This window comes from Bos indicus, chromosome 6 (genome assembly GCF_029378745.1).
Source record: "Bos indicus isolate NIAB-ARS_2022 breed Sahiwal x Tharparkar chromosome 6, NIAB-ARS_B.indTharparkar_mat_pri_1.0, whole genome shotgun sequence".
NCBI classification, from domain to species: domain Eukaryota; kingdom Metazoa; phylum Chordata; class Mammalia; order Artiodactyla; family Bovidae; genus Bos; species Bos indicus.
The window spans coordinates 87172509-87193305 of NC_091765.1; the positions used below are offsets into that span (position 1 = coordinate 87172509).

At 41.7% G+C, this 20797-nt stretch overlaps 1 protein-coding gene across 4 annotated transcripts in view; it reads left to right on the forward strand.

The window, feature by feature from the left end:
- SLC4A4 (solute carrier family 4 member 4) overlaps positions 1 to 20797 on the forward strand; it is a 363818-nt gene that overhangs the window by 53008 nt on the left and 290013 nt on the right. For all 4 annotated transcript variants that reach the window (XM_070791561.1, XM_070791562.1, XM_019962896.2 and 1 more), the window contains exon 2: positions 268 to 341. In XM_070791561.1, the coding sequence (XP_070647662.1) occupies positions 269 to 341 (73 nt within the window). In that variant the 5' untranslated portion in view covers position 268. The remainder of the gene's footprint in view (positions 1 to 267; positions 342 to 20797) is intronic.

The following is a 20797-nucleotide window of genomic DNA, read 5'->3' on the forward strand; positions in this document are numbered from 1 at the left end:
TCCAGGATTGAAATGATTTTCTCTTACCTGTCCCTGCGGGGGCCCTGTCAAGGTTAGAACGGAAGCTATGTGGGACCGGCATATTCTGAAGCACCCGATGAGAGGAGCTGAAGGAGCGAAGGAGCAGCAGACACCAAAGGAAGAGGGACTCTGCCCTGTTAACATGAGCAGCAGCTTGCAGGTTCACCTGCCCAGAAGCTGGGCTACGTCCAGTGGCTCCCTCAAGGAGAAGTCTGAGCATTCTTTTTTTCTTTTTTATTACTATAGGATGGAGGATGAAGCTGTCCTGGACAGAGGGGCTTCCTTCCTTAAGCATGTGTGTGATGAAGAAGAAGTAGAAGGTGAGTTTGATGGGCCTGGGGAAGTCTGTATTTGTATACATAAGTCTTTATAGATAATAGCACCCATACATGGCATATGTCTTATAATTTTGAAGTTAAAAACCAAAGCTGATCTCGAGTTTCATTTCATCTCCACATTTTGCTTCAGCACAGAAAGTAATTCTAAGAACTTCACTGGACTGTCAGAATCTGAATCAGTGTGGTCCTGCGTAGGTAACAACAAGAAAAAAAGATCTGACTTTGAAGCAGGTTCCTATGTTAGCTGTGCTTCTCTGTCAAAAATAAATATTTTGCCAGATTATATTAACCACTCTCCAATGACTAATTCAAGGAGGCTGCTAGATTTATATAGATATATTTGGCAGTATCTTCTAATATCTTCCTTGTAGCCTGCAGGATAGAGAAGCAGATGTTACAGAGAGAGAATGATACCATTGCTGCAAGAAGCATGGGTCTAAGCTGAGGATATAAAGAGTGGTAATTACAGATGCAACTCTGTTAGGAAAAGATGGACAAGTATTTATTTATTTATTTATTTTTACTTAGAACCCCCGAGAAACTCTTTTGCTAATGTTCCCCAGTGCCAGTTAAAAACCAAAGAAGAGTTAAATTTTAGCTGGTACCATGGTCCTTTCAGTATGCTTTCTCTTCTCTTGTCTCTTGACTTATCAGTAATATGGGTATCATCCTACTTATTTGATAGTGAGAAGGCAGGGTTTAATTAATAGTTATTAAAAAAAACATGTGAAGGCATCACAGATATACAGGGTATTACTAACATTTATAATGACAGTTTTAAAAATAAGCAAGGTTTTAGGCAGTATTCATAAAGTTAAGTAAAACTTACTGGTTAACCACATCATAAATTCTACCCTTTAAAATCACCTGAGAATGAATTCATATGTATTTTGAAAACTCCCTAGTCTGATTAATGCCTACCAAAGACTGGGACCAGGGAGGTGGTGGGGTTGGATAAAGAAGGTGGGTGCCGTGTGTTTTGGAGTGATTCTTCAACCAGACTCAGTACCAGATTCCAGGCAAGTGATGCTCTTGTGCCACCTGGGGTAGTTTGAATAATGTGGCCATTATGTCTCCTTGGTGAGTTTCTTCTGACTGTGTAGTATTGGAAGGTGGGTGCCCCTCACCCCCACCTTCGCACTTCCCGCATGTACACTCTTGAGACTGACTAATTAGAAATTGAAGCCTATGTTTCTTAGGAAAAAGGAAACCACAATATTTTTGTTCTTATTGTTTCATGGGTTCCTTGCACTTTTACAGCATGACTGTGGGAAAATGCCAAGCTAGTGAAAGCAAAATAGTAACACTTTTGTCTTAAGATTCTTGTAACCCTTGATGCTAAGTTTCCATTGTGGTGATTCTGTCACTGTCCCCGTCAGTGTCAAAGAGGAGATAAGAATCTTAAAGTTATAGCAGGTAACTCTAAGAAACACTGTAGGACTGAGCCAATATCTGATCATTTCAGAACAATTAAAGTAGAAAAATCAGTGAGAGCTTGGGGATGAGATGGACTCTGTGTGTATGTTCCTTGAGAATAACCCTCTAGCTAAGTTCTCAGGAGATGTTAATCACTTCTTGAGTTTGTAATATCTGTAGGATTGACAGTGCTTTACTGGAGCAGGATATTATACATGGGTTTCTTAACACGTTGACTAAGAAGTTTATTTCCTGCAGTTTCCCCCTTGATTTTTCAAGCAGAAAATTAAGACAACAATGTAATGAGTAGCACACAAATCTGTAGATAGATTTCTTTAAGGAGAAGCCAAAAAGACAAAGGTGATAAAAATATCTGTAAAATTGATTGGCTTTGTGGTGATTCACCTTGCTGTGTGGCTTTTGTGTATTTTCCTATTCTGGTGAAACTTCTATTTTAATGATAATCTTTCGTGTTGAGTGGAGTGTGGGTTGGTTACATTTCTTTCAAAGCCTGTTTAGCTAGTTGCTGTTGCTGAAGGCTGAGACTATGTAGGATGGCTGCTTATGGCCATGATTTGGTGGAGGCATACAACAGTATGGGGTCCTTACAGTACAGGTCATGAAATATAATCAGGAACTACTCTTTCTAATTCAGTGCCTTCCCAGTTGACCTTCCCATTTTCTCACCTGGCTTCATCTGGTGAGGGTGGTAGCCCTTAAATTTTATAGTAACTCTAGGTGACAGTGTAAAGAAGTTGAAATGGAGATGGGTTTGAATGGCTTACCATGATTCCAGTGGTTGAGAATGAAGATACAATTGATTTGACTGTCAATACCTCTGATCAGGATTTTGATGGGAATGTTTTCCTCAAGGACATGAGTCTATCTCATATTTTTAATTACATGGAGAAGAGTATTCTTAAAGGAAAGAAGACTTATTTTTGTTGTGAAGTAGCTGAGTTTCTGGTACATTTATGTCCAAAGTAAGTGCTCTAGTTTAAGGATCAGAAATTCAAAGGGCAAGGAGCTGCAACACCTAACATTTCTGTTATGAAACATGTTTCCTTTTACCCAAACAGTATTTCTCTTGCTTCTGGAATACATATGGTTGAGGTATATTGCAGCACACTTGGCAAAACTGAACTTAAAATAAAACTTTGTTTTTTAAGGTAATTTGCACTAATAAGATGCAGTCCCATTAAACGAGTATTAGGGTGACCTCCAGTAACTCTGGTTATTTTGATATGATTATGCTTTAAAAATTTTTCTAAGGTCACTCAATTTGGGATGATTGGATTCATCTCAGCTTGAAGGCAAAAAGAGTCAAATGCTGCCTCATAGTTCTTTCTAACGCTGTAATTCTGAGAAAGGGAGACAGACTGAGACTTTCAACCACACCCTCAATTCACCTGGTTCAACTTTACTCTCTGTGGGTGGCATGACACTCAATCTGCATTCTAAAAACTCAATAGAAAACCATCGGCTGCAAACTCACTAAGAATAGAGTGAATCAGAAGAGGGGGCATCTTCTGTTTAAATAGTGAATTTATCTATGTGGGATATGTTTAAAGATCTGAAGCTCTTTTTCATGTAGTTTGCCTGATAAACCAGGCTTCCCGGGTGATGCCAGTGGTAAAGAACCCTCTTGCCAGTGCAGGAGACAAAGGAGACGCGGGTTTCATCCTTGGGTCAAGAAAATTCCCTGGAGGAGGGCATGGCAACTCACTCCAGTATTCTTGCCTGGAGAACCCCATGGACAGAGGAGCCTGGCAGGCTACAGTCCATGGGATATGGAATCGCATACGACTGAAGCGACTTAGCATGCAGGCCTCTTATACATTTATAATAATGGTTTAAAAAGATACTCTTTAGAAAGGAAACCCAGTGTCAATTTTAATCTTTAAAATAAAGAGAAGCTTGTATGTTTGCTCTTTCAGTGGTGATCTTACAGTGTGTTTGGTGAAGCTAACATTTTTGGCATAGAGTAGTTACTGTGGGTAAACTCATTTAAAATTTGTAACATTTCAGATACAGCGTTTGTTTTTATACCTAAAGGCTCCAGCTCTAGCCCAGGCATTTCTGTAGAATTGCTCTGTTAGATGACAAATTGACGTTACCAGTTGTTGTTCAGTCGCTAAGTCAGGTCCAGCTCTTTGTGACCCCGTGGACTGCAGCACTCCAGGCTTCCCTGTCCTTCACTGTCTTCCTGAGTTTGCTCAAACTCATGTCCATTGAGTCAGTGATGCCATCCAACCCATCTCATCCTCTTTTGCCACCTTCTCCTTCTGCCCTCAATCTTTCTCAGCATCAGGGTCTTTTCCGGTGAGTCAGCTCTGTATCAGGTGGCCAAAGTATTGGAGCTTCAGCTTCAGTCCTTCCAGTGAATATTCAGTGTTGATTTCCTTTAGGATTGACTGGTTTGATCTCCTTGCTTTTCAAGGGGACCCAGAAATGTCCACTCTGAGGAACAAGACTGATTTTTCATTTCAAACACACTTAGGGGAAATTGGCAAAATTTGTTGCGTGAACCACGGTTGAGAGAGGAAGATCCCAGGTAGCTTTTTCTAAAGAGGAGGAAATTCTATGGATATTTTATCCTTTAAAAAGTCAGCCAGGGTTTTGGATCTGTATGATATAAACAGATTACTTAATATTCTCATATTTCGCAATAGGGGAAAAGAGCAAACTCCACCTTATCCTTTGAGATAAGGCCTTGGCTCTGCAAGGCTAGGTAACTCCCCGGCAAGCCTTGGCAACTCTAACTTCATGACGAGGGGCCCTTTTCTTAACATCAATCCTAAGCAGCAACTCAGGAAACATAAAGTACAGAAATACAATATTGGCTGAAACGGATCTGCTTTTCTGAAGTTTGATCAGTGCTCTCAACTCCATTATGATATATTGTGGTGGTTTTCCTCTTCCATTCAAAACCAAGTCTAAGAGGAAATGCGCTCCCATCTGTCCAAATGGAAGAATAATTCTACAAATTCCCAGGTCTACTGTTGGACATTAAGAGAGAGAGTGTTGTTGAAAATTCATGGAATTTACAGGAAGGTTATTTTTAGGGAAATAAAAGTAAAAAAGTAGGACAGGGTCAGGAACAAAGTAGACATTCACTAAATATTTGTTGCAAGAGTGAAGAAATGAATGTGTAAATAAACCAAATGAAGCATACATAGAATGAATTTATATAGTCCTCTAAAACCTTTGTTTAAATTTTCAGTTAGAAATCTGTTTCTCTTCTCTTAGTCAAATGAGATGATATTTTCTCTAATGATCCTAGTTGATTTTGCAAAGATCATTAATATATGTACATCACTTATACTGATAAGAAAAAGAAGCCCCATAAACACATCCACTGTATTCTTTTTCCTTCTTTTGCTTTTTTATTTTGAAGAGAGAGACTGAAGTGGTGAACTGGTGGCTTTTGTGTTTTGGGAGGTCAAGATCTCAACATTTTACTGACATGAAATCATAATGACTTAAAAACCTATTTTTCACTGGAGGATATTGTGATGATGTATTTATGTGTATTGGAGGAGGTAGTATTCTAAGGAAAAGGCGGGGCCTGGTGGACATTTGTTAATAATTACAATGGTTAGAAAACGTAATTGCCAAGAAGGCGTGAATGAGAACCTAGTGGATGGGAAGGAAGGAGATGGGAAGGGAGGGGCTGGTTGGGGTCAGCGCTATTCTGAGCGCTGGATGTAAGTGTCGGGTTGCATTTTGCTGACCTCCTCTCTCCTGTTCTCTATAATTGCCCAGAAAACAGTGTGTACAGAGGAAATACTTGGGCAAATATTGCTGAAGGAAAAGCCTTCTTAAAAGAAACAATGTATCCACACGTTGGAGAGCTTGGAGGAAGTGTGGTCAGGTGTTTTAAGGGTTGACGCTTGAATAAGTAGCTTGGGTTCCCAGAGCACTTTGAACCCACACAGACCTTTCCCAGTGTCCTGCTGGCAGCTGGAAGCCTGCCAGAGGTCCTAAAGCAGGCAGCACCCAGCTCTCTGACACCTCCTGCTGTGTCACTGAAGTTGAGTATTTGTGTATAGATTTCTTGAGCCTCAAGGAAATCAGCTCATAATTCCATGGGGTTTGGAAGCAGGAATCAGACATCCCTTCTCAGAGTTTTCCAATTGTAGAGAATTCGCTGGTAGTACAGTATGGGCTAAAGCCTTCTGGAAGCCACTTTCTGTCCTGGGTGACTACATTCTTTTATGGCAAGAAGTTTGCAGAATTCAACTTGGTACTTGAGTCATGTTTTCCAAGGATCCAGAATTTTTTTTTTTTTTTAGTTCAATAATACATAAATTTTATTGAAGTACAGTTGACTTACAATGTTTCAGATGTGCAGCAAGGTAATTCAGTTATACATGAACCACATATATTATTTTTTTAATTAACTTTTTTATTTTCGAAATCAAGGTATGTTATAAAAATTCTGAAATTTTAAAAATGTGTGTAGGAGAAAATATAAGTCCTTTGACATTCTAACCCTCTTAGTGTAGATGAGTTATTTTGGTATGTTTACTTCCAAAATGCTTCCAGTTCATTTCTTTGCCATTTTAGCACAGCTTTCTACATTTGGCATATTCATACTCAACAATGCCAATGTCTGAATATGACACCATTTGAAAAGTGGGAATTGGTGATTTAACTTTTTGTAGATGGGTCTCTGCGTTCACTGAAGAAACTAAGGGGGCTCATGAGACCATCCATCCCAATCTTGCCTAACCTGAGCATTCTGAAATAATACACTTGCAGCAGATTTTGTCTACGGTTGAGTTTCTTTCTTGAAGCTTTGTATCTGCTCATATTTTTGAGACGAGTTGTTTCATATTGATTTTGGGGAGTCTCTATCATTTGTATTATTCATGTGTTGTTAAGGCAGAGTAACTAAACATCAGTTTGGGAATAAAAGTTTAAAACTTGCTATATTGCTGAAGCATTGCATAAGTGAAGAACAAAACTTAAAGTTTAGATTTTGAATTTCTCAGTTCTGCACAATGAGAATCAAACACACCATTCACCAGAGAACTGTTTTAATAATGACCAGAAACAGTCATTAATGCTGCTGTACTTGGCATTAGGCATAGGAGTACTTTATACAAGGCGTGTGTGCATGCTAAGTCGCTTCAGTGGTGTTCAGCTCTTTGGAACCCTACGGACTGTAGCCTGCCAGGCTCCTCTGTCTGTGGGATTCTCCAGGCAAGAATACTAGAGTGGGTTGCCATGCCCTTCTCCAGGGGATCTTCCAGACCCAGAGATTGAACCCACATATCCTGAGGCTCCTGCATTGCAGGCGGATTCTTTACTGCTGAGCCATTGGGGAAGCCTACTTTATACTGTATCACTGTCTTATTCTTTTGCTTTCTGATTGATACAGCCTCACCAATAATTTTCAGTGATTATCATTCCAAAAAATTTGAACTACCAAAATGTTTATTTTCTTTTATAAAATTATATTTATTTATTTTAACTGGAGGATAATTACTTTACAATATTGTGATGGTTTTTGTCATACATCAGTATGGATCAGCTATAGGCATATGTGTCCCCTCCATCCTGAAACCATTATTTTCTTAATTCATCTTTACCAACATCTATCCCTTGCCTTCCTAATAACCACACTTACATACTGCTTCTTGTTTTGGAAGAGGCAAGCCAGGAAGGTCAAGAGAATTTTCCTGCTGTGTATTTCTCTTTGAACATGTTCTGATTCCCTTTAGGCTCCGCGTGTGAGATCTGGTTTCCATGGTTAGATTGCTCCGATAGACATTACCTCTAATTTGTGAAATTGTCTCCTCTTCCAAGAAAAGATATACTAACTATACTTGCATACAGGATAAATTATAAATGTGTGCCCATTATAATAAGGCCTGCAAAATTACCCTTCTGGAAAACAGATTTAAGTGTGTGGTATTTTCTTACCAATGAGGAAGATTCAAGGGTTTATTATATATGTAATGTATGTAAACACACATATACAGTATATATATATATTTTTCCTTTTTTCCTTTCCCCATATGCAGCATGAACTAGAATAATTCTGTTCTCTACTGGCTGTTATATAATTTAGGTGCCAATTCAATGAGATTATGCAATAGTATAGAAATAATACTAAGTATTCAAACCTGAGCTAAGTGTTTCCCCATTTTTATCATTATAAGATTCAAAGTCATTGGGAATTGAAAATTGGGCCTGATGAGGGAGAGTAGAGTAAGAGTAGAATAAAACTGAATAAAGTTCAGTGGAGGCTCTCCCGTTGCTGAAGTGGGCATGCTGATGGGATTTGGTTTTGTTCTGTTTCATTTCCCTTTTTTGGCTGATAGCACGCAGGGGACTGAGGTGAGAGCCTGCCATGGTACGAGTTCACAGGAGGTTCCAAATATTGTGCCCCTGAAGCTGCTGATTGCCAGGTGGGATGAAGGTGAAGGGAAGGAGGGTGGTGAGTGACACCCATTGAATCATTAGTAGAGGCGACTTAAATAACTCCCTTCCCTGAATAGCTGCAAAAGCTTTTAAATCTGATGAATTGTTTTTACCTTCACCAAGAGTTAGAATTAGAAGTCAGCCATCCTAAGTGCTACATCCAACATGTTCACCTTTCTTGATACTCTGTCGACTTTGAAAGGAGAGCAGACTCAACCCTCTTGGGACATGATTTTACTTCCTCTTGATGGTAGGTTACTCAATACCTTTGACAAGGCCAAAACTTCTGGAAATCAAAAGGAGTGTCTGAATCTTTGTGAAATCAGCCAATGTACCAGCTTTAGAGGGCCAGAGTCACACATTTTATGAATTAGTTGAATCACAACCCTGCCCTCTAGTTGATTATTAAATTTTCAATGTGATTCTATCCCTACTGAAAGATAAAGACAGTGTCTTGGATGTAGAATGAAAGGATACAGTTGAATCCAATGGATGCATGTATTTGGCAAACTCAGTCAGCGTCTGGAGTTGGAGGTACTTTAATTCAGTCTGTATTGTGGGTTAGAGAATGTGGTGGACAACCAGGAGTCTCAGGACCTATTTCTGTTCTTGGCTCTGCCCTGTCTTTCTGGGTGACATGAGGCCGATTGTGTTTGTGTGGTTGTGTTTTCTTCATGCAGAGTGCAGTTAATAACCTATCTTCTTTTCCACCTACTAGAGATGCTCTAAGGATTCTTGGATAATACCAGAAAAATACTTTGACATTTGCAGTAAGCCATTGTCAAATTACTTAATTTCTGAATCCCAGATTTTCGTACAAAGAAACAGCATTGGTGCTTCCTTATCTCCTAGTTTTGCTAGGGGTGTAAGGAAACTAATTTGAAATCCCCAGGATGAACCCTGTAAATTTAAGGTGTTAACTTCTTTGGGTCTGGTCCTTGCCTGTGATTTATTTTTGTGTTTAACACCTTCTCAAGTGCTTGCTGTGACTAGGGAGTGCTTTCTGACTAAAGCTAGTACTGATATCTGGTAATCAACGAGTTAGCTGATTGTTATCTATGTTAACTCTTCTCTTCCCTTGTGGTTCAGCTGGCAAAGAATCCACTTGCTATGAGGGAGACCTGGATTCAGTCCCTGGGTTGGGAATATCCCCTGGAGAAGGGAACAGCTGCCCACTCCAGTATTCTGGCCTGGAGAATTCCATGGACGGTGTAGTCCATGAGGTTGCAAAGAGTCGGACAATACTGAGTGAATTTCATTAACTCTTCTCATTAACTTTGATGGACAAAGCTTTTATTATTATTTTTTTTTAGCTTATAAAAATGGTGAGAACACTTGCAGATATACAAGCTCTGATATGTTGCTTTTCCGGGCGAACATGACATATTCCAATTAGGTCAGTAACTAATGTGTTGTCAAATAAACTCGTCATCATTTAAGGACACAAAGTTGGTTGATATGATAATTTAGAGAGTATATCATGCCTGTGGGTGAGTATACATGGAGACCAAGATATGTATCTCCTGTAGAGTGATGTTAACTTGAGACCTAAAGGGTGAAGAGAGTTAGCTAGGTCAAGAAGGAGGGAAACCTCCTAGGCCAGGATGTGTGAAGGCCCAGTGGTGAGTAGGCCTGTTTGAGAAGTGAAAATAAGGCCCATGTAGCTGGACCATATGTACCAGGAGAGAGTGGCCAGAAGTGAATGCTGCTGCTGCTGCTGCTGCTTAGTCACATCAGTCGTGTCCGACTCTGTGTGACCCCATAGACGGCAGCCCACCAGGCTCCCCCGTCCCTGGGATTCTCCAGGCAAGAACACTGGAGTGGGTTGCTGTTTCCTTCTCCAGTGCATAAAAGTGAAAGTGAAGTCGCTCAGTCGTGTCCGACTCTTGGCGACCCCATGGACTGCAGCCCACCAGGCTCCTCCATCCATGGGATTTTCCAGGCAAGAGTACTGGAGTGGGTAGCCAGTGCCTTCTCCGAGAAGTGGGTGGAACCCAGATAATTCATGACTTTTGCTAAAGCTTGTGGAGAAGGCAGTGGCACCCCACTCCAGTACTCTTGCCTGGAAAATCCCATGGACGGAGGAGCCTGGTAGGCTGCAGACCATGGGGTCGCCAAGAGTCGGAAACGACTGAGCGACTTCACTTTCACTTTTCACTTTCATGCATTGGAGAAGGAAATGGCAAGCCACTCCAGTGTTCTTGCCTGGAGAATCCCAGGGACGGAGGAGCCTGGTGGGCTGCGGTCTATGGGGTTGCACAGAGTCACACACGACTGAAGTGACTTAGCAGTAGCAGCAGCAGCTAAAGATTTAGGATTTTTAGTGTGCACTGGGGATCCACTACAGAGTGTTGTAAGCAGGAAAGTGACAAGACAAAATTTGCATTTTAAAAAACATCTCTTTGGCTGATGGGTGGAGAAAGGATCCCAAGAGGACAAAGATAAAAGTGGGGAGACTGTTGCTAAGATTCAACTGAGAGGTGATTTTAGGGTTTAGCCTGGGACAAAAAAGATGGGTTGAATTGCCAGCACTTGCTGATGGAAAGATGTGCTGGTGGGGGGTGATTACTTTTGGATTTCTGCTTTGAGCAGTTTGGGGACTTACATGCCATTTGTGATGAGGGACACTGGAGGGATAGTAGTGAAGGAAGGTAGGTGTTCAGCTTTTTGACTTTGAGACCCCTGTGAGACATCCAGTCCAGTAGAACTCTAAAGCAGGTACTTGGCCACACAAGCTGGAGCTAAAAAGAAAGGATGGGGATGGGATAGAAGTTTGGGAATCCCAGGGAGCTAGCTAGTATTTGAAGCCATAGGGGGACTTCCTTGGTGGTCCAGTGGCTAAGCCTCCCTGCTGCCAGTGCAGGGGGCCTGCATTCGATCCCTAGTCGGGGAACTAGATCCCATATGTTGCAATGAAGACCTGGCACAGCCAAATAAACTGAGAAATAAATAAATATTTTTTAAAAAATCCCCAAAACAAAATGTTAAAAAATAAAGCCACAGGAGTGGATGACATTACCAAAGGAAGAGAATAGGGTAGGAGGAGGACTGGTCTGTGTTCTTTGATGCCAACCATTGGAGACTGAGAAGGAGCAATCATAGAAGTCTTCTGAGGCCAAGAGAAGACTGTTTTCAACAAGGAGCCAGTGATGGACAGTGCTGAGTGCTGCCTGGGGTCAAGAAGATGAGGAGCGAAAAGTAACTGGTCGATTTGGCAGAAAAGGGTGATGGGTGGCTTTTAGCAGTCTAAGTGGCATTGTCAGGAAAGAGTCAAATCAGAGGAGACTGAAGAATGCCCACAGGGAAAACTACCATCGTAAGTAGTTGTGGAGGGACTTTGAGAAATAGTAGAAAACCTTTTAGCCTTTTCCTTATGTGCTTCATTACCCTTAACCAATTAAAATCCTTAGAATTATTACAGAATTTTTAGAGCTCAAAAGGATCTACGAGATAATGTAGCTTAGCGTTCTCACCTTACAGATGGAGAGACGAGCCTTGGAGCCTGTAAAGTGATTTGCTTGCAATAATGCTGATGGTAATTTGGAACACTAGGATGAGGAGCCAGACTCCTTAACTTTACCAGGGCAGTGCTCCTTCCAAAAATGTGTGCTTGAGGTCTGGTCCCTTTCCATCGCTGGGTGAGAGCTGGAAGGAGAGCCTGGAAGAGCAGGGAGTAGGAAGAACTGAATGGAGAAGAATAAAAGGTGTTGGGAGAGGTTGTGAAAAGGTGCAAGAGAAAGAAGCACAAGCCCGGCTGGCCTCATTGTTTGCACGACCACAGGTGCTCATGGGAGGGCAGGTGTCTTCATATTCTGGGGCAGTTTACAGAGCTAAGGGTTGTAGATTTAAACTTGTCATTCTGTGGTTATAAGACACACTTTCAGAGAATTCCTGAGCCTGTTTTGTCCTCTTTTGTAGTTGCTAACTTGAAAAGCTTAATCTTTTTTCTCCCCACTTGGCTATATTTTGCAGACAATGGAATATAGGAGAGGTAGGGTGGAGTGTAGGTACCATGGTAGTGGGGAAGAAAGGAAACCTTTAACCAGGAGCTCCAAGAGTCCCAGCCTCTACATCATTAGCTATTTGGCTTTACCTGGTTAATTGGTACATGAAGAGGTTTAATCAGATGATATTTAAGGTCATTTCAGTTCTAGAAGTGTGATTATCTGCTGCTGTGTCAGTGAATGTTGTCCTCTTTTTCTGGGTGCATGTGGAAAATCATAGTTGTAATGATTCTGGAATTGGGAGAATCCCAGGGACGGGGGAGCCTGGTGGGCTGCCATCTCTGGGGTTGCACAGAGTAGGACATGACTGAAGCGACTTAGCAGCAGCAGCAGCATGCTAGTTTGCAGAGAAGGCAATGACACCCCACTCCAGCACTCTTACCTAGAAAATCCCGTGGACGGAGGACCCTGGTGGGCTGCAGTCCATGGGGTCGCTAAGAGTCAGACACGACTGAGCGACTTCACTTTCACTTTTCACTTTCATGCATTGGAGAAGGAAATGGCAACCCACTCCAGTGTTCTTGCCTGGAGAATCCCAGGGATGGGGGAGCCTGGTGGGCTGCCGTCTATGGGGTCGCACAGAGTCGGACACGACTGATGTGACTTAGCAGCAGCAGCAGCATGCTAGTTTGAGTCATTTGTAGCACTTTCTCTATTTCTTGGTCATTGTTTTAGCAACCCCCAACCTGCTCCCCCTCCCCCGCCCCCGCATGATCCAAATCTCATTTACCTATGTACAGGTGTGTGAGAGGAGGGAATTATGTGAACTAATATTAGATGTTTGATACCTGATTAGCTGTGAGTGCATTGACTATATAGTGGATTATCTGTCTATAGTGACTAAGTCTACTCTTCCTATTGCCCAGCAGGGCTTAGGCTAGTGCTAAAAGGGAAGCCAGAATAGAGTCGCAGACGGACAATGTGGTTAGAATGAGAGTGTGAATGTGTGCATTTATGTGTCTGTCTAAGCTGCCTCTCTGGCTGCAATTGCAAATCCGGTTATCAATGACCATTGGATTAGCCTTTGTTTTCTCTCTTCCAGCCCTACTTGCCATTCAGTTGTGCAAATGGAGACCACAAGAGAGATAATGGAAACTGTCAGTTCTCTGTGTTTGGCTCACAGGTGGATTTTGTCTGACTGCATGTGTATTGCACATTAAAATTCTCCAGCTCTTTCAGGGTTCTGGGGTGTCAGGAGGAGTCAAGGGTTCATCTGCTCCTGTTAAGTGGCTCCTCTTTGCACTGCCCTGGCTGGCTCTGACCTTCCAGACCTTTTGAATCCACTCTCCTCTGGCTTTCAAGTAAAAAGGACAACAGACCTGAGCCCTGGGGCTTGGCACCCACAGTGTGAAAGCTCCGGGGAGACCCTCCCGCAGCAGGATGGTGATGACCTGACGCTGGCTCCTGGCAGGGGTAGGGGAGACGGGGGTTATTGAAGGTATTGCCTCTGCAGCACAGTTACACTCTGCATAATGACTAGACAGCTAACTGAGGGGTGAGTTAGCCTTGATCTAAAAGTGAAAGTGAAGTCATTCAGTCGTGTCTGACTCTTCGCGACCCCATGGATTGTAGCCCATCAGGCTCCTCTGTCCATGGGATTTTCCAGGCAAGAATACTGGAGTGGGTTGCCATTTCCTTCTCCAGGAGCCTTGATCCAAAGTTGACTCTTTTGTCTTGCCCAGGGGGAGTGCTCTGGAGTACCTTCTCTGGAGAACAGAGGGTGTTCACAAGTTATTGTCAGGGCTCAAAGTGGGTGGGAAGGAAGAGAAATAGGGCTTTCTTCCCCGCTTTGGAAATAGGAGGGAGAGATAAGAACAGCATTTACTGTGCATCTTTGTGCACTGTACACAATGGAGGATATTTTATTGACATATTGGATTTGGATTGTCCATAAAAATGATATTTAGCTCTCTCAATGTAGAGATTGTATATATTATGTTGTATATATATTATGTGTATATATATATACACATCTCAATATAAATGTGTTAAAAAATGTTAGCTGCTTGGTTGTGTCTGGCTCTTTGCCACCCCGTGGACTGTAGCCCTCAAGCTCCTCTCTCCATGAAATTCTCTAGGCAAGAATACTGGAGTGGGTAGCCGTTCCCTTCTCCAGGGGATCTTCCCGATCTAGGGGTTGAACCCAGGTCTCCCACATTGCAGGTGGATTCTTTATTGTCTGAGCCACCAGGAAAACCCCAAAAATATATATAGATATAGGTATAAATATAGATTATACTTTAAAAGTATGTGCGTGTGTGCTAAGTAGCTTCTGTCGTGCCCGACTCTTTGTGACCCCATGGACTGTATAGCCCACAAAAGTCCTCTGTCCATGGGATTCTCCAGTCAAGCATACTGGAGTGGGTTGCCATTCTCTTCTCCAGGACATCTTCCCCACCTAGGGATCGAACCCTGCCTAGTCTGTTACATCCCCTGGGTTGGCAGGCAGATTCTTTACCCCTAGTGCCAAAAGAGGTTTTGCTAGAGCAGAATTAAAATTACTTTGGAGAAGCAGTTTTTCAGAGATTGTGAAGCATTTCAGGAGCTACAGTTTATAAAAGATAACATGATTTTTAGTCCTGTTTACTCATCAAGGTTGGCTCCTGTAGTGCCTTTAAGTTGTTGTGGCCTAGATATTTTCAAATAATGGATGATCACTAAATATAAGAAGCTGTATTTCTTTAAAAATAGTCACTGGTTCAGATTTTATACAGTGCTGGTCAGTTTTAGCCTCTGTTATCAGCTATTAGTAACAGAAGCTGTCGTGAAAGTATAACTTCAGTGTGTGGCATGGGTTCCTCACCTTTGCTGTGCTGTGCTTAGTTGCTCAGTTGTGTCCGACTCTCTGCAACCCCATGGACTGGAGCCCACCTACCTAAAAACTATGATTAGAACTACTTTGCTAAACATGAGCACTTGTAAAGCAAGTGCGAAAGTTTTCTGAGCTTTAGCTTGTTCTTTAAGACAAGAGTTTAGCTAAGTTACCATGAGCTCAACTCCCCTTTGAGACCTTTTCCTTGTGCTGTTTGTTTTGCCTCGAGATGGTTATCATTTTCATCATCAAATATTAAATATTAAAAGTACTCTGCTCAGTAAATACCAAGCTGAGATTTCTTATCAGTCTTGCTTGGGGTACCTCAAGTTGCCTAAAGAATTTCTGGGAGGTTTTCAGTGAACAAAAGTCCCATGTCATTCAGTGGGAAGAAAAGTATTTCCCTGTTTTTCATCACTTTTACTACTTATTTGCTTGCATGCCTGCTCCTAAGTGTAGTTGGTAGCATTAATATTAAAATAGATTACTAATCAGCACTCAGAATGGTCTGTAAATAAATTACATATGTAGCATGCAATAAACTATTAAGAAACACGTGCATTATTGTTTTTTTTTTCTGGGTGAAAAGTTGGCGCTATCCAAAATATAGGAATAGAAATGATCCCTTGTCTTGAGTAGTGGGATCTGTTTTGTGGACTGTCAAGCAAACATCTAACCAAAGGGGCTGACTTACCCCCTGTTAAATACAAAATTATAACATTCCTTTCAAAGTGAGTTTTCTTTTCATGAACTGGTATTTATGCCGAAGTAAATTAGCAATGTTGCATTGATTATATCTTAATAGAACTGGTTATGGACACTCTTATGGGTCTGTGGGTAAAGCACTAATGAGTTACTTGTATTTCCTTTATTAAAGTGTTTAGGATTAGACAGACTGATCTGTTTCTTATTATATAAAGTGCGAAACACACAACCTCTCTGGCATCTGGACTTGGTACTATGATTCTCTGTAAGGTTTCTTATGCATGCACTTCCAAAATACCTTTGAGATTCATTTTGGTACAAGAAATAAAGTCTTTCCAGCATCTTTTAGACAGTCTATCCCACATCCAGGGTCTCTGTCTCCTCTTCCAACATTTTTCTTTTCATAATTAAAAAGAAATAATAAATCTCTCTTTAATTTGCCTCCTTCCCCTGTATCCTTCTTGGCAGTAGCTACAACAAGTTTCAGGCACCTTGGCATAAGACCAGGTTACTTTAGATAAGCCAAGAAAGGCAGTATTTAACTTATGTTTGGGAAGTATTGCTGATTAGTTCTGAAAGAACGATGTAAAGTCCCAAGTGTTGTAGAATCTTTGCTTTGAACCAGAGAGAACAGAAATCCCATTGATTATAGAAAGAGGAACAATGTGGAAAACTAAAATTGGGAACATCCCTCAGAATTTTGTTAGTGATGTTCTGTAGGAGCCTGGGGCTGGCGGCGGGTGGGGTGGCCTTGGGGGAAGGTAGATTTCTGGACAAAGATTTAGACTTGTAGATTTCGATGTACTCAAAGGACCAGCAAGGACCGGTTAACTCTCTGGCTAGAAATCTACATTCCCCCACAGCCACCCTCAGCCTCTACCCATGGTACTGACATCTCAGGTTTTAAAAAATCTTTATATGCTGCCTTATTCTAAAAAGTTTCAATGCGAAGGGAAAGTAACCATTGAAAAGTTGGAAGAGGAGGTTAGTGTTTAAAATGCATGTCACAAAACTGTCTACCCATTGCAGGTTGGCCTGAGATTTGTCTCTTCTATTTCTAGCTGTCAACATGAGGAAGGAAACATCAGTTACAAGATAGTATAAATATAGTGTCTGTCACAAAAAAGCCCCCTAAAAACAGACAAAGCACCACCAAAGCAAGGATGAAGCACTCACTATTTTTAATGTTGAGACCTGGGAGATATTTCTCCTGAGGGATTTTTAAAAAGAGATTAATATCTTTTTAAAAATTAATTGTTTTTTTGTTGTTGTTGTTCATGCTTTGCAGCATGTGGATCTTAGTTCTCCGACCAGAGGTCGAACCTCGGCTCCCTGCATTGGGAGCTCAGAGTCTTAATTAACCATTGGACAATAGGAAAGTCCCTTTTCTGTAGAATTTTATGAGTTAGCTGGTGACAATATCCTAGACGTCCCTGAACCTTGGTTTCTTTGCCTGTACAACGGCGATGTTGTTGTTCAGTCTCTAAGTCATGTCCAAATCTTTGCCACCCCATGGACTGTCGCCTGCCAGGCTCCTCTGTCCTCCACAGTCACTCAGAGTTTGCTCAAATTCATGTCCATTGAGTCGGTGATGCTATCTAACCATCTCATCCTCTGTCATTCACTTAATTCGTGTAGTGGTGAGGATGGCATGAGGTAATGGAACAGCCTGGCACATTTGTAACAATTCCGTAAGTGGCTTCTGTCATCTGTGTGTATATAAGCATAGTACCATGTTTCCTAAGGGCTTTCCTGGTGACTCAGCTGGTAAAGAATCTGCCTGCAATGTGGGAGATGTGGGTTCGATCCCTGGGTGGGGAAGATCCCCTGGAGAAGGGAAAGGCTACCCGCTCCAGTATTCGGGCCTGGAGAGTTCCATGGACTGGATAGTCCATGGAGTTACAAAGCGTCGGCATGACTAAGTGACTTTCACTCACTCACTCATTCATGTTTCCTAAAGGAGCTAATGATCTGTGTTGCATAGAGAGGCATATATTGTTAACCACTCAGTTCTCTACAGAAATTTTAGCTTGACTCACTTGATGGGTTTCGTTCTTCAAAGTCCTAAATCATTTTTGGTAGTGAAGTGGGTATCTGTGGAAGCCTCTTTCACTTAAATGACTATAGTTAATAAGTGTAAGAGTTCTCTGGTGGCCTCAGATCACAATAGCAACTCTCAATGGCGTTAGTGTAGAAATATTTCAGGAACTGGGAGAAGTGGACATGACAGCATCTGAGGGCTTCTGCTCTCCCCTGAGGTGGAGCATGTGAAGACGGGAAGCAACGTGGATCACCTGGTGATAATTTCCGAAGGCCAGAGATAACCAGAAAAGCTGTGTTTTCTCCCCAGGAATACTGGCTGTGGTTGGATTGTGAGATATTCCCAAGATATTTAGAGTTTGTTGAGAACTTGCACCATCTGTCACAGAAAGGTATGCAGGGTATTTCTTCGAACACATGCTCCTGAGGCCCTGCCAAATCTAGGACTGAATGCCCTTTGACTCACACCTAAGTGAACACTGTCAAATGTAGGTTCCAGTAGTTTTATTCTACAAAATTTTGAGTAGCAAGAATGTAACCTTTATTTTAATAACATTTAAACCAATCACTGTTTCCTTATGAATTGTAGCTATTAAATTTTTTTGCTCCTTCTTCTTACATTATCTTTGGAAGCAGTCTTTACTGACATTTGGTAGCTCAACTGGTAAAGAATCTACCTGCAATGCCAGAGATACCAGTTCGATTGCTGGGTCGTGAAGATCCGCCAGAGAAGGGATAGGCTATCCACTCCAGTATTCTTGGGCTTCTCTGGTGGCTCAGCTGGTAAAGAATCCGCCTGCAATGCGAGAGACCTGAGTTTGATCCCTGGGTTGGGAAGATCCCCTGGAGAAAGGAAAGGCTATCCATTCCAGTATCCTGGCCTGAAGAATTCCATGGACTATATACCATGGGGTCCCAAAGAGTTGGACATGACTGAGAGACTTTCACTCACTAGGGGAGAATTTTTTTCTTTTGAGCCTAAAACTTATTCCCTCATAAATTAAACAGGTAACTATCCCTGATTCTCCGAGCATCTTACTGCTTTGTAGACTCTTGCTGAATTGGAAGGCTTGTCTATCAAGTTTCCCCTTTTCATTTTACACTTAAAATAATACTATATCCTCCACCTCTATGGCTTTCCTAAGAGCTTGCTGTCATTTGGTGAGTTGTAATTTTAAAAATAGCCATCAGTCTTCATGGCATATCTCTGAAACAGGTAAAGATATTTTAATGAAAATAAATACTGAGATCAACTATGATATTCTTATTAGTAATAGCGTTATTCTTATTACTAATAGCATTAGTAATAGCATTAATGTTTGGTACTTAGCATATACAGCTTATAAAATACTTGGTCATCATTTTGAGAAAGCGTGCCTTTCCCCTACTCACCAAAGTGAGGCTGTCTTCCTCTCTTTTTATTATTATTATTTTTATTTTTTTTTATTTTACAATATTGCATTGGTTTTGCCATACATCAACATGCATCTGCCATGGGTGTAAACGTGTTCCCCATCCTGAACCCCCCTCCCACCTCCCTCCCCATACCATCCCTCTGGGTCATCCCAGTGCACCAGCCCCAAGCTTCCTGTATCCTGCATCGAACCTGGAGTGGCGATTCCTCTCTTCTGGTGGGCAAAGAAGCTGAAATGAAAAGAGGTTGAGAAGTAATTGCTGAAACACAGACACTATTCCTTAGGTCCTAAAGGTTTGTTTGACCTTGGGACTCTATGCCTTTTCCTTTATCTGAACAAGACAGAAAAGGAAAATTTAGTTACTAGTAATGTCTGAGAGGAAAAGGAGGATGCTTTGCCTTTTTAAAAAAATTATTTATTTTTTATTGAAGGGTAATTGCTTTACAGAATTTTGCTGTTTTCTGTCAAACTTCAACATGACTCAGCCATAGGTATACATATATCCCCTCCTTTTTGAAACTCCTTCTCATCTCCCTCCCCATCCCACCCATTTTGGTTGATACAGAGCCCCTGTTTGAGTTTCCTGATGCTTTGCTTTTGAATTACTCAGCTCAGTGATGCTTTCCTCTGGCCACTCTTGGAAGGAGAGAGCTTCCTTACCCAAAGAATATTCGGTTCTACTGTGCTGTAAGGGGTCCTGCAAAAGTTCATAGCATGTGGGTACCAAGAATTGTAGCTTCCTGGAGCCCATTGCTGACAGCATAAAAGATGCCTGAGAGGTAGTAAGGGATGGGAGTGGGAACAGAGAGTGGTTGTGGATGAGCATGAGAGATCTTTGTTGATTGGTAGCCAGGTTCTGAAATGGGATTATGGCGATGGTTGCACAACTCTCTGTAAATATGCTAAAAATCATTCAATATATACTCTCTTTTTCTTTTACTTTATAAAATATTAGTTTTTATTCCAGAAAAATCTCAGACATGCCAGAGATTAAAGTAGAAAGATAAACTCTTAAAATGAGTGAATTTTATGGCATGTGAAGAACTGTACCTTAATAAAGCTGATAAAAATGTCTGAAATTGGAGATGTCTTAAAAGGAACCACCTTTGTGGTTGGTACTTGGGCTCCACGGGGCAGCATGTGTCCAAAAGTTCCCCCACCTGTGGTTGGATGGAGTATCTGGAGGAGGAGCTGGAGGAGATGGAGATCAGCTGAATCTAGTTCATAAGGCAGCCGTGAGGCCTAGGATTGCGATGTAAATAAAAAGGCACCATTTTTGTGGTGATGACAACTCCAATTAGGTTCTAGAGGGTAAGGTACATTTCTCTCCTGGGCTTTGAAAGCTCACTCTTTATATCATGCTGATTCTTTTGTTGGGTTGACAACAACACTTGATAGCTAGAAATCTTACCTTAAAATCTTATCAGCCCATAGAAACTGTCTTTTGGGCTTCCCGGGTGGCGCTAGTGGTAAAGAGCCTGCCTGCCAATGCAGGAGACATGAGACGTGGGTTTGGTCCCTGGGTCTGGAAGATCCCCTGGAGTAAGGCATGGCAACCATTGCAGTATTGTTGCCTGGAGAATCCCATGGACAGAGGAGCCTGGTGGGCTACAG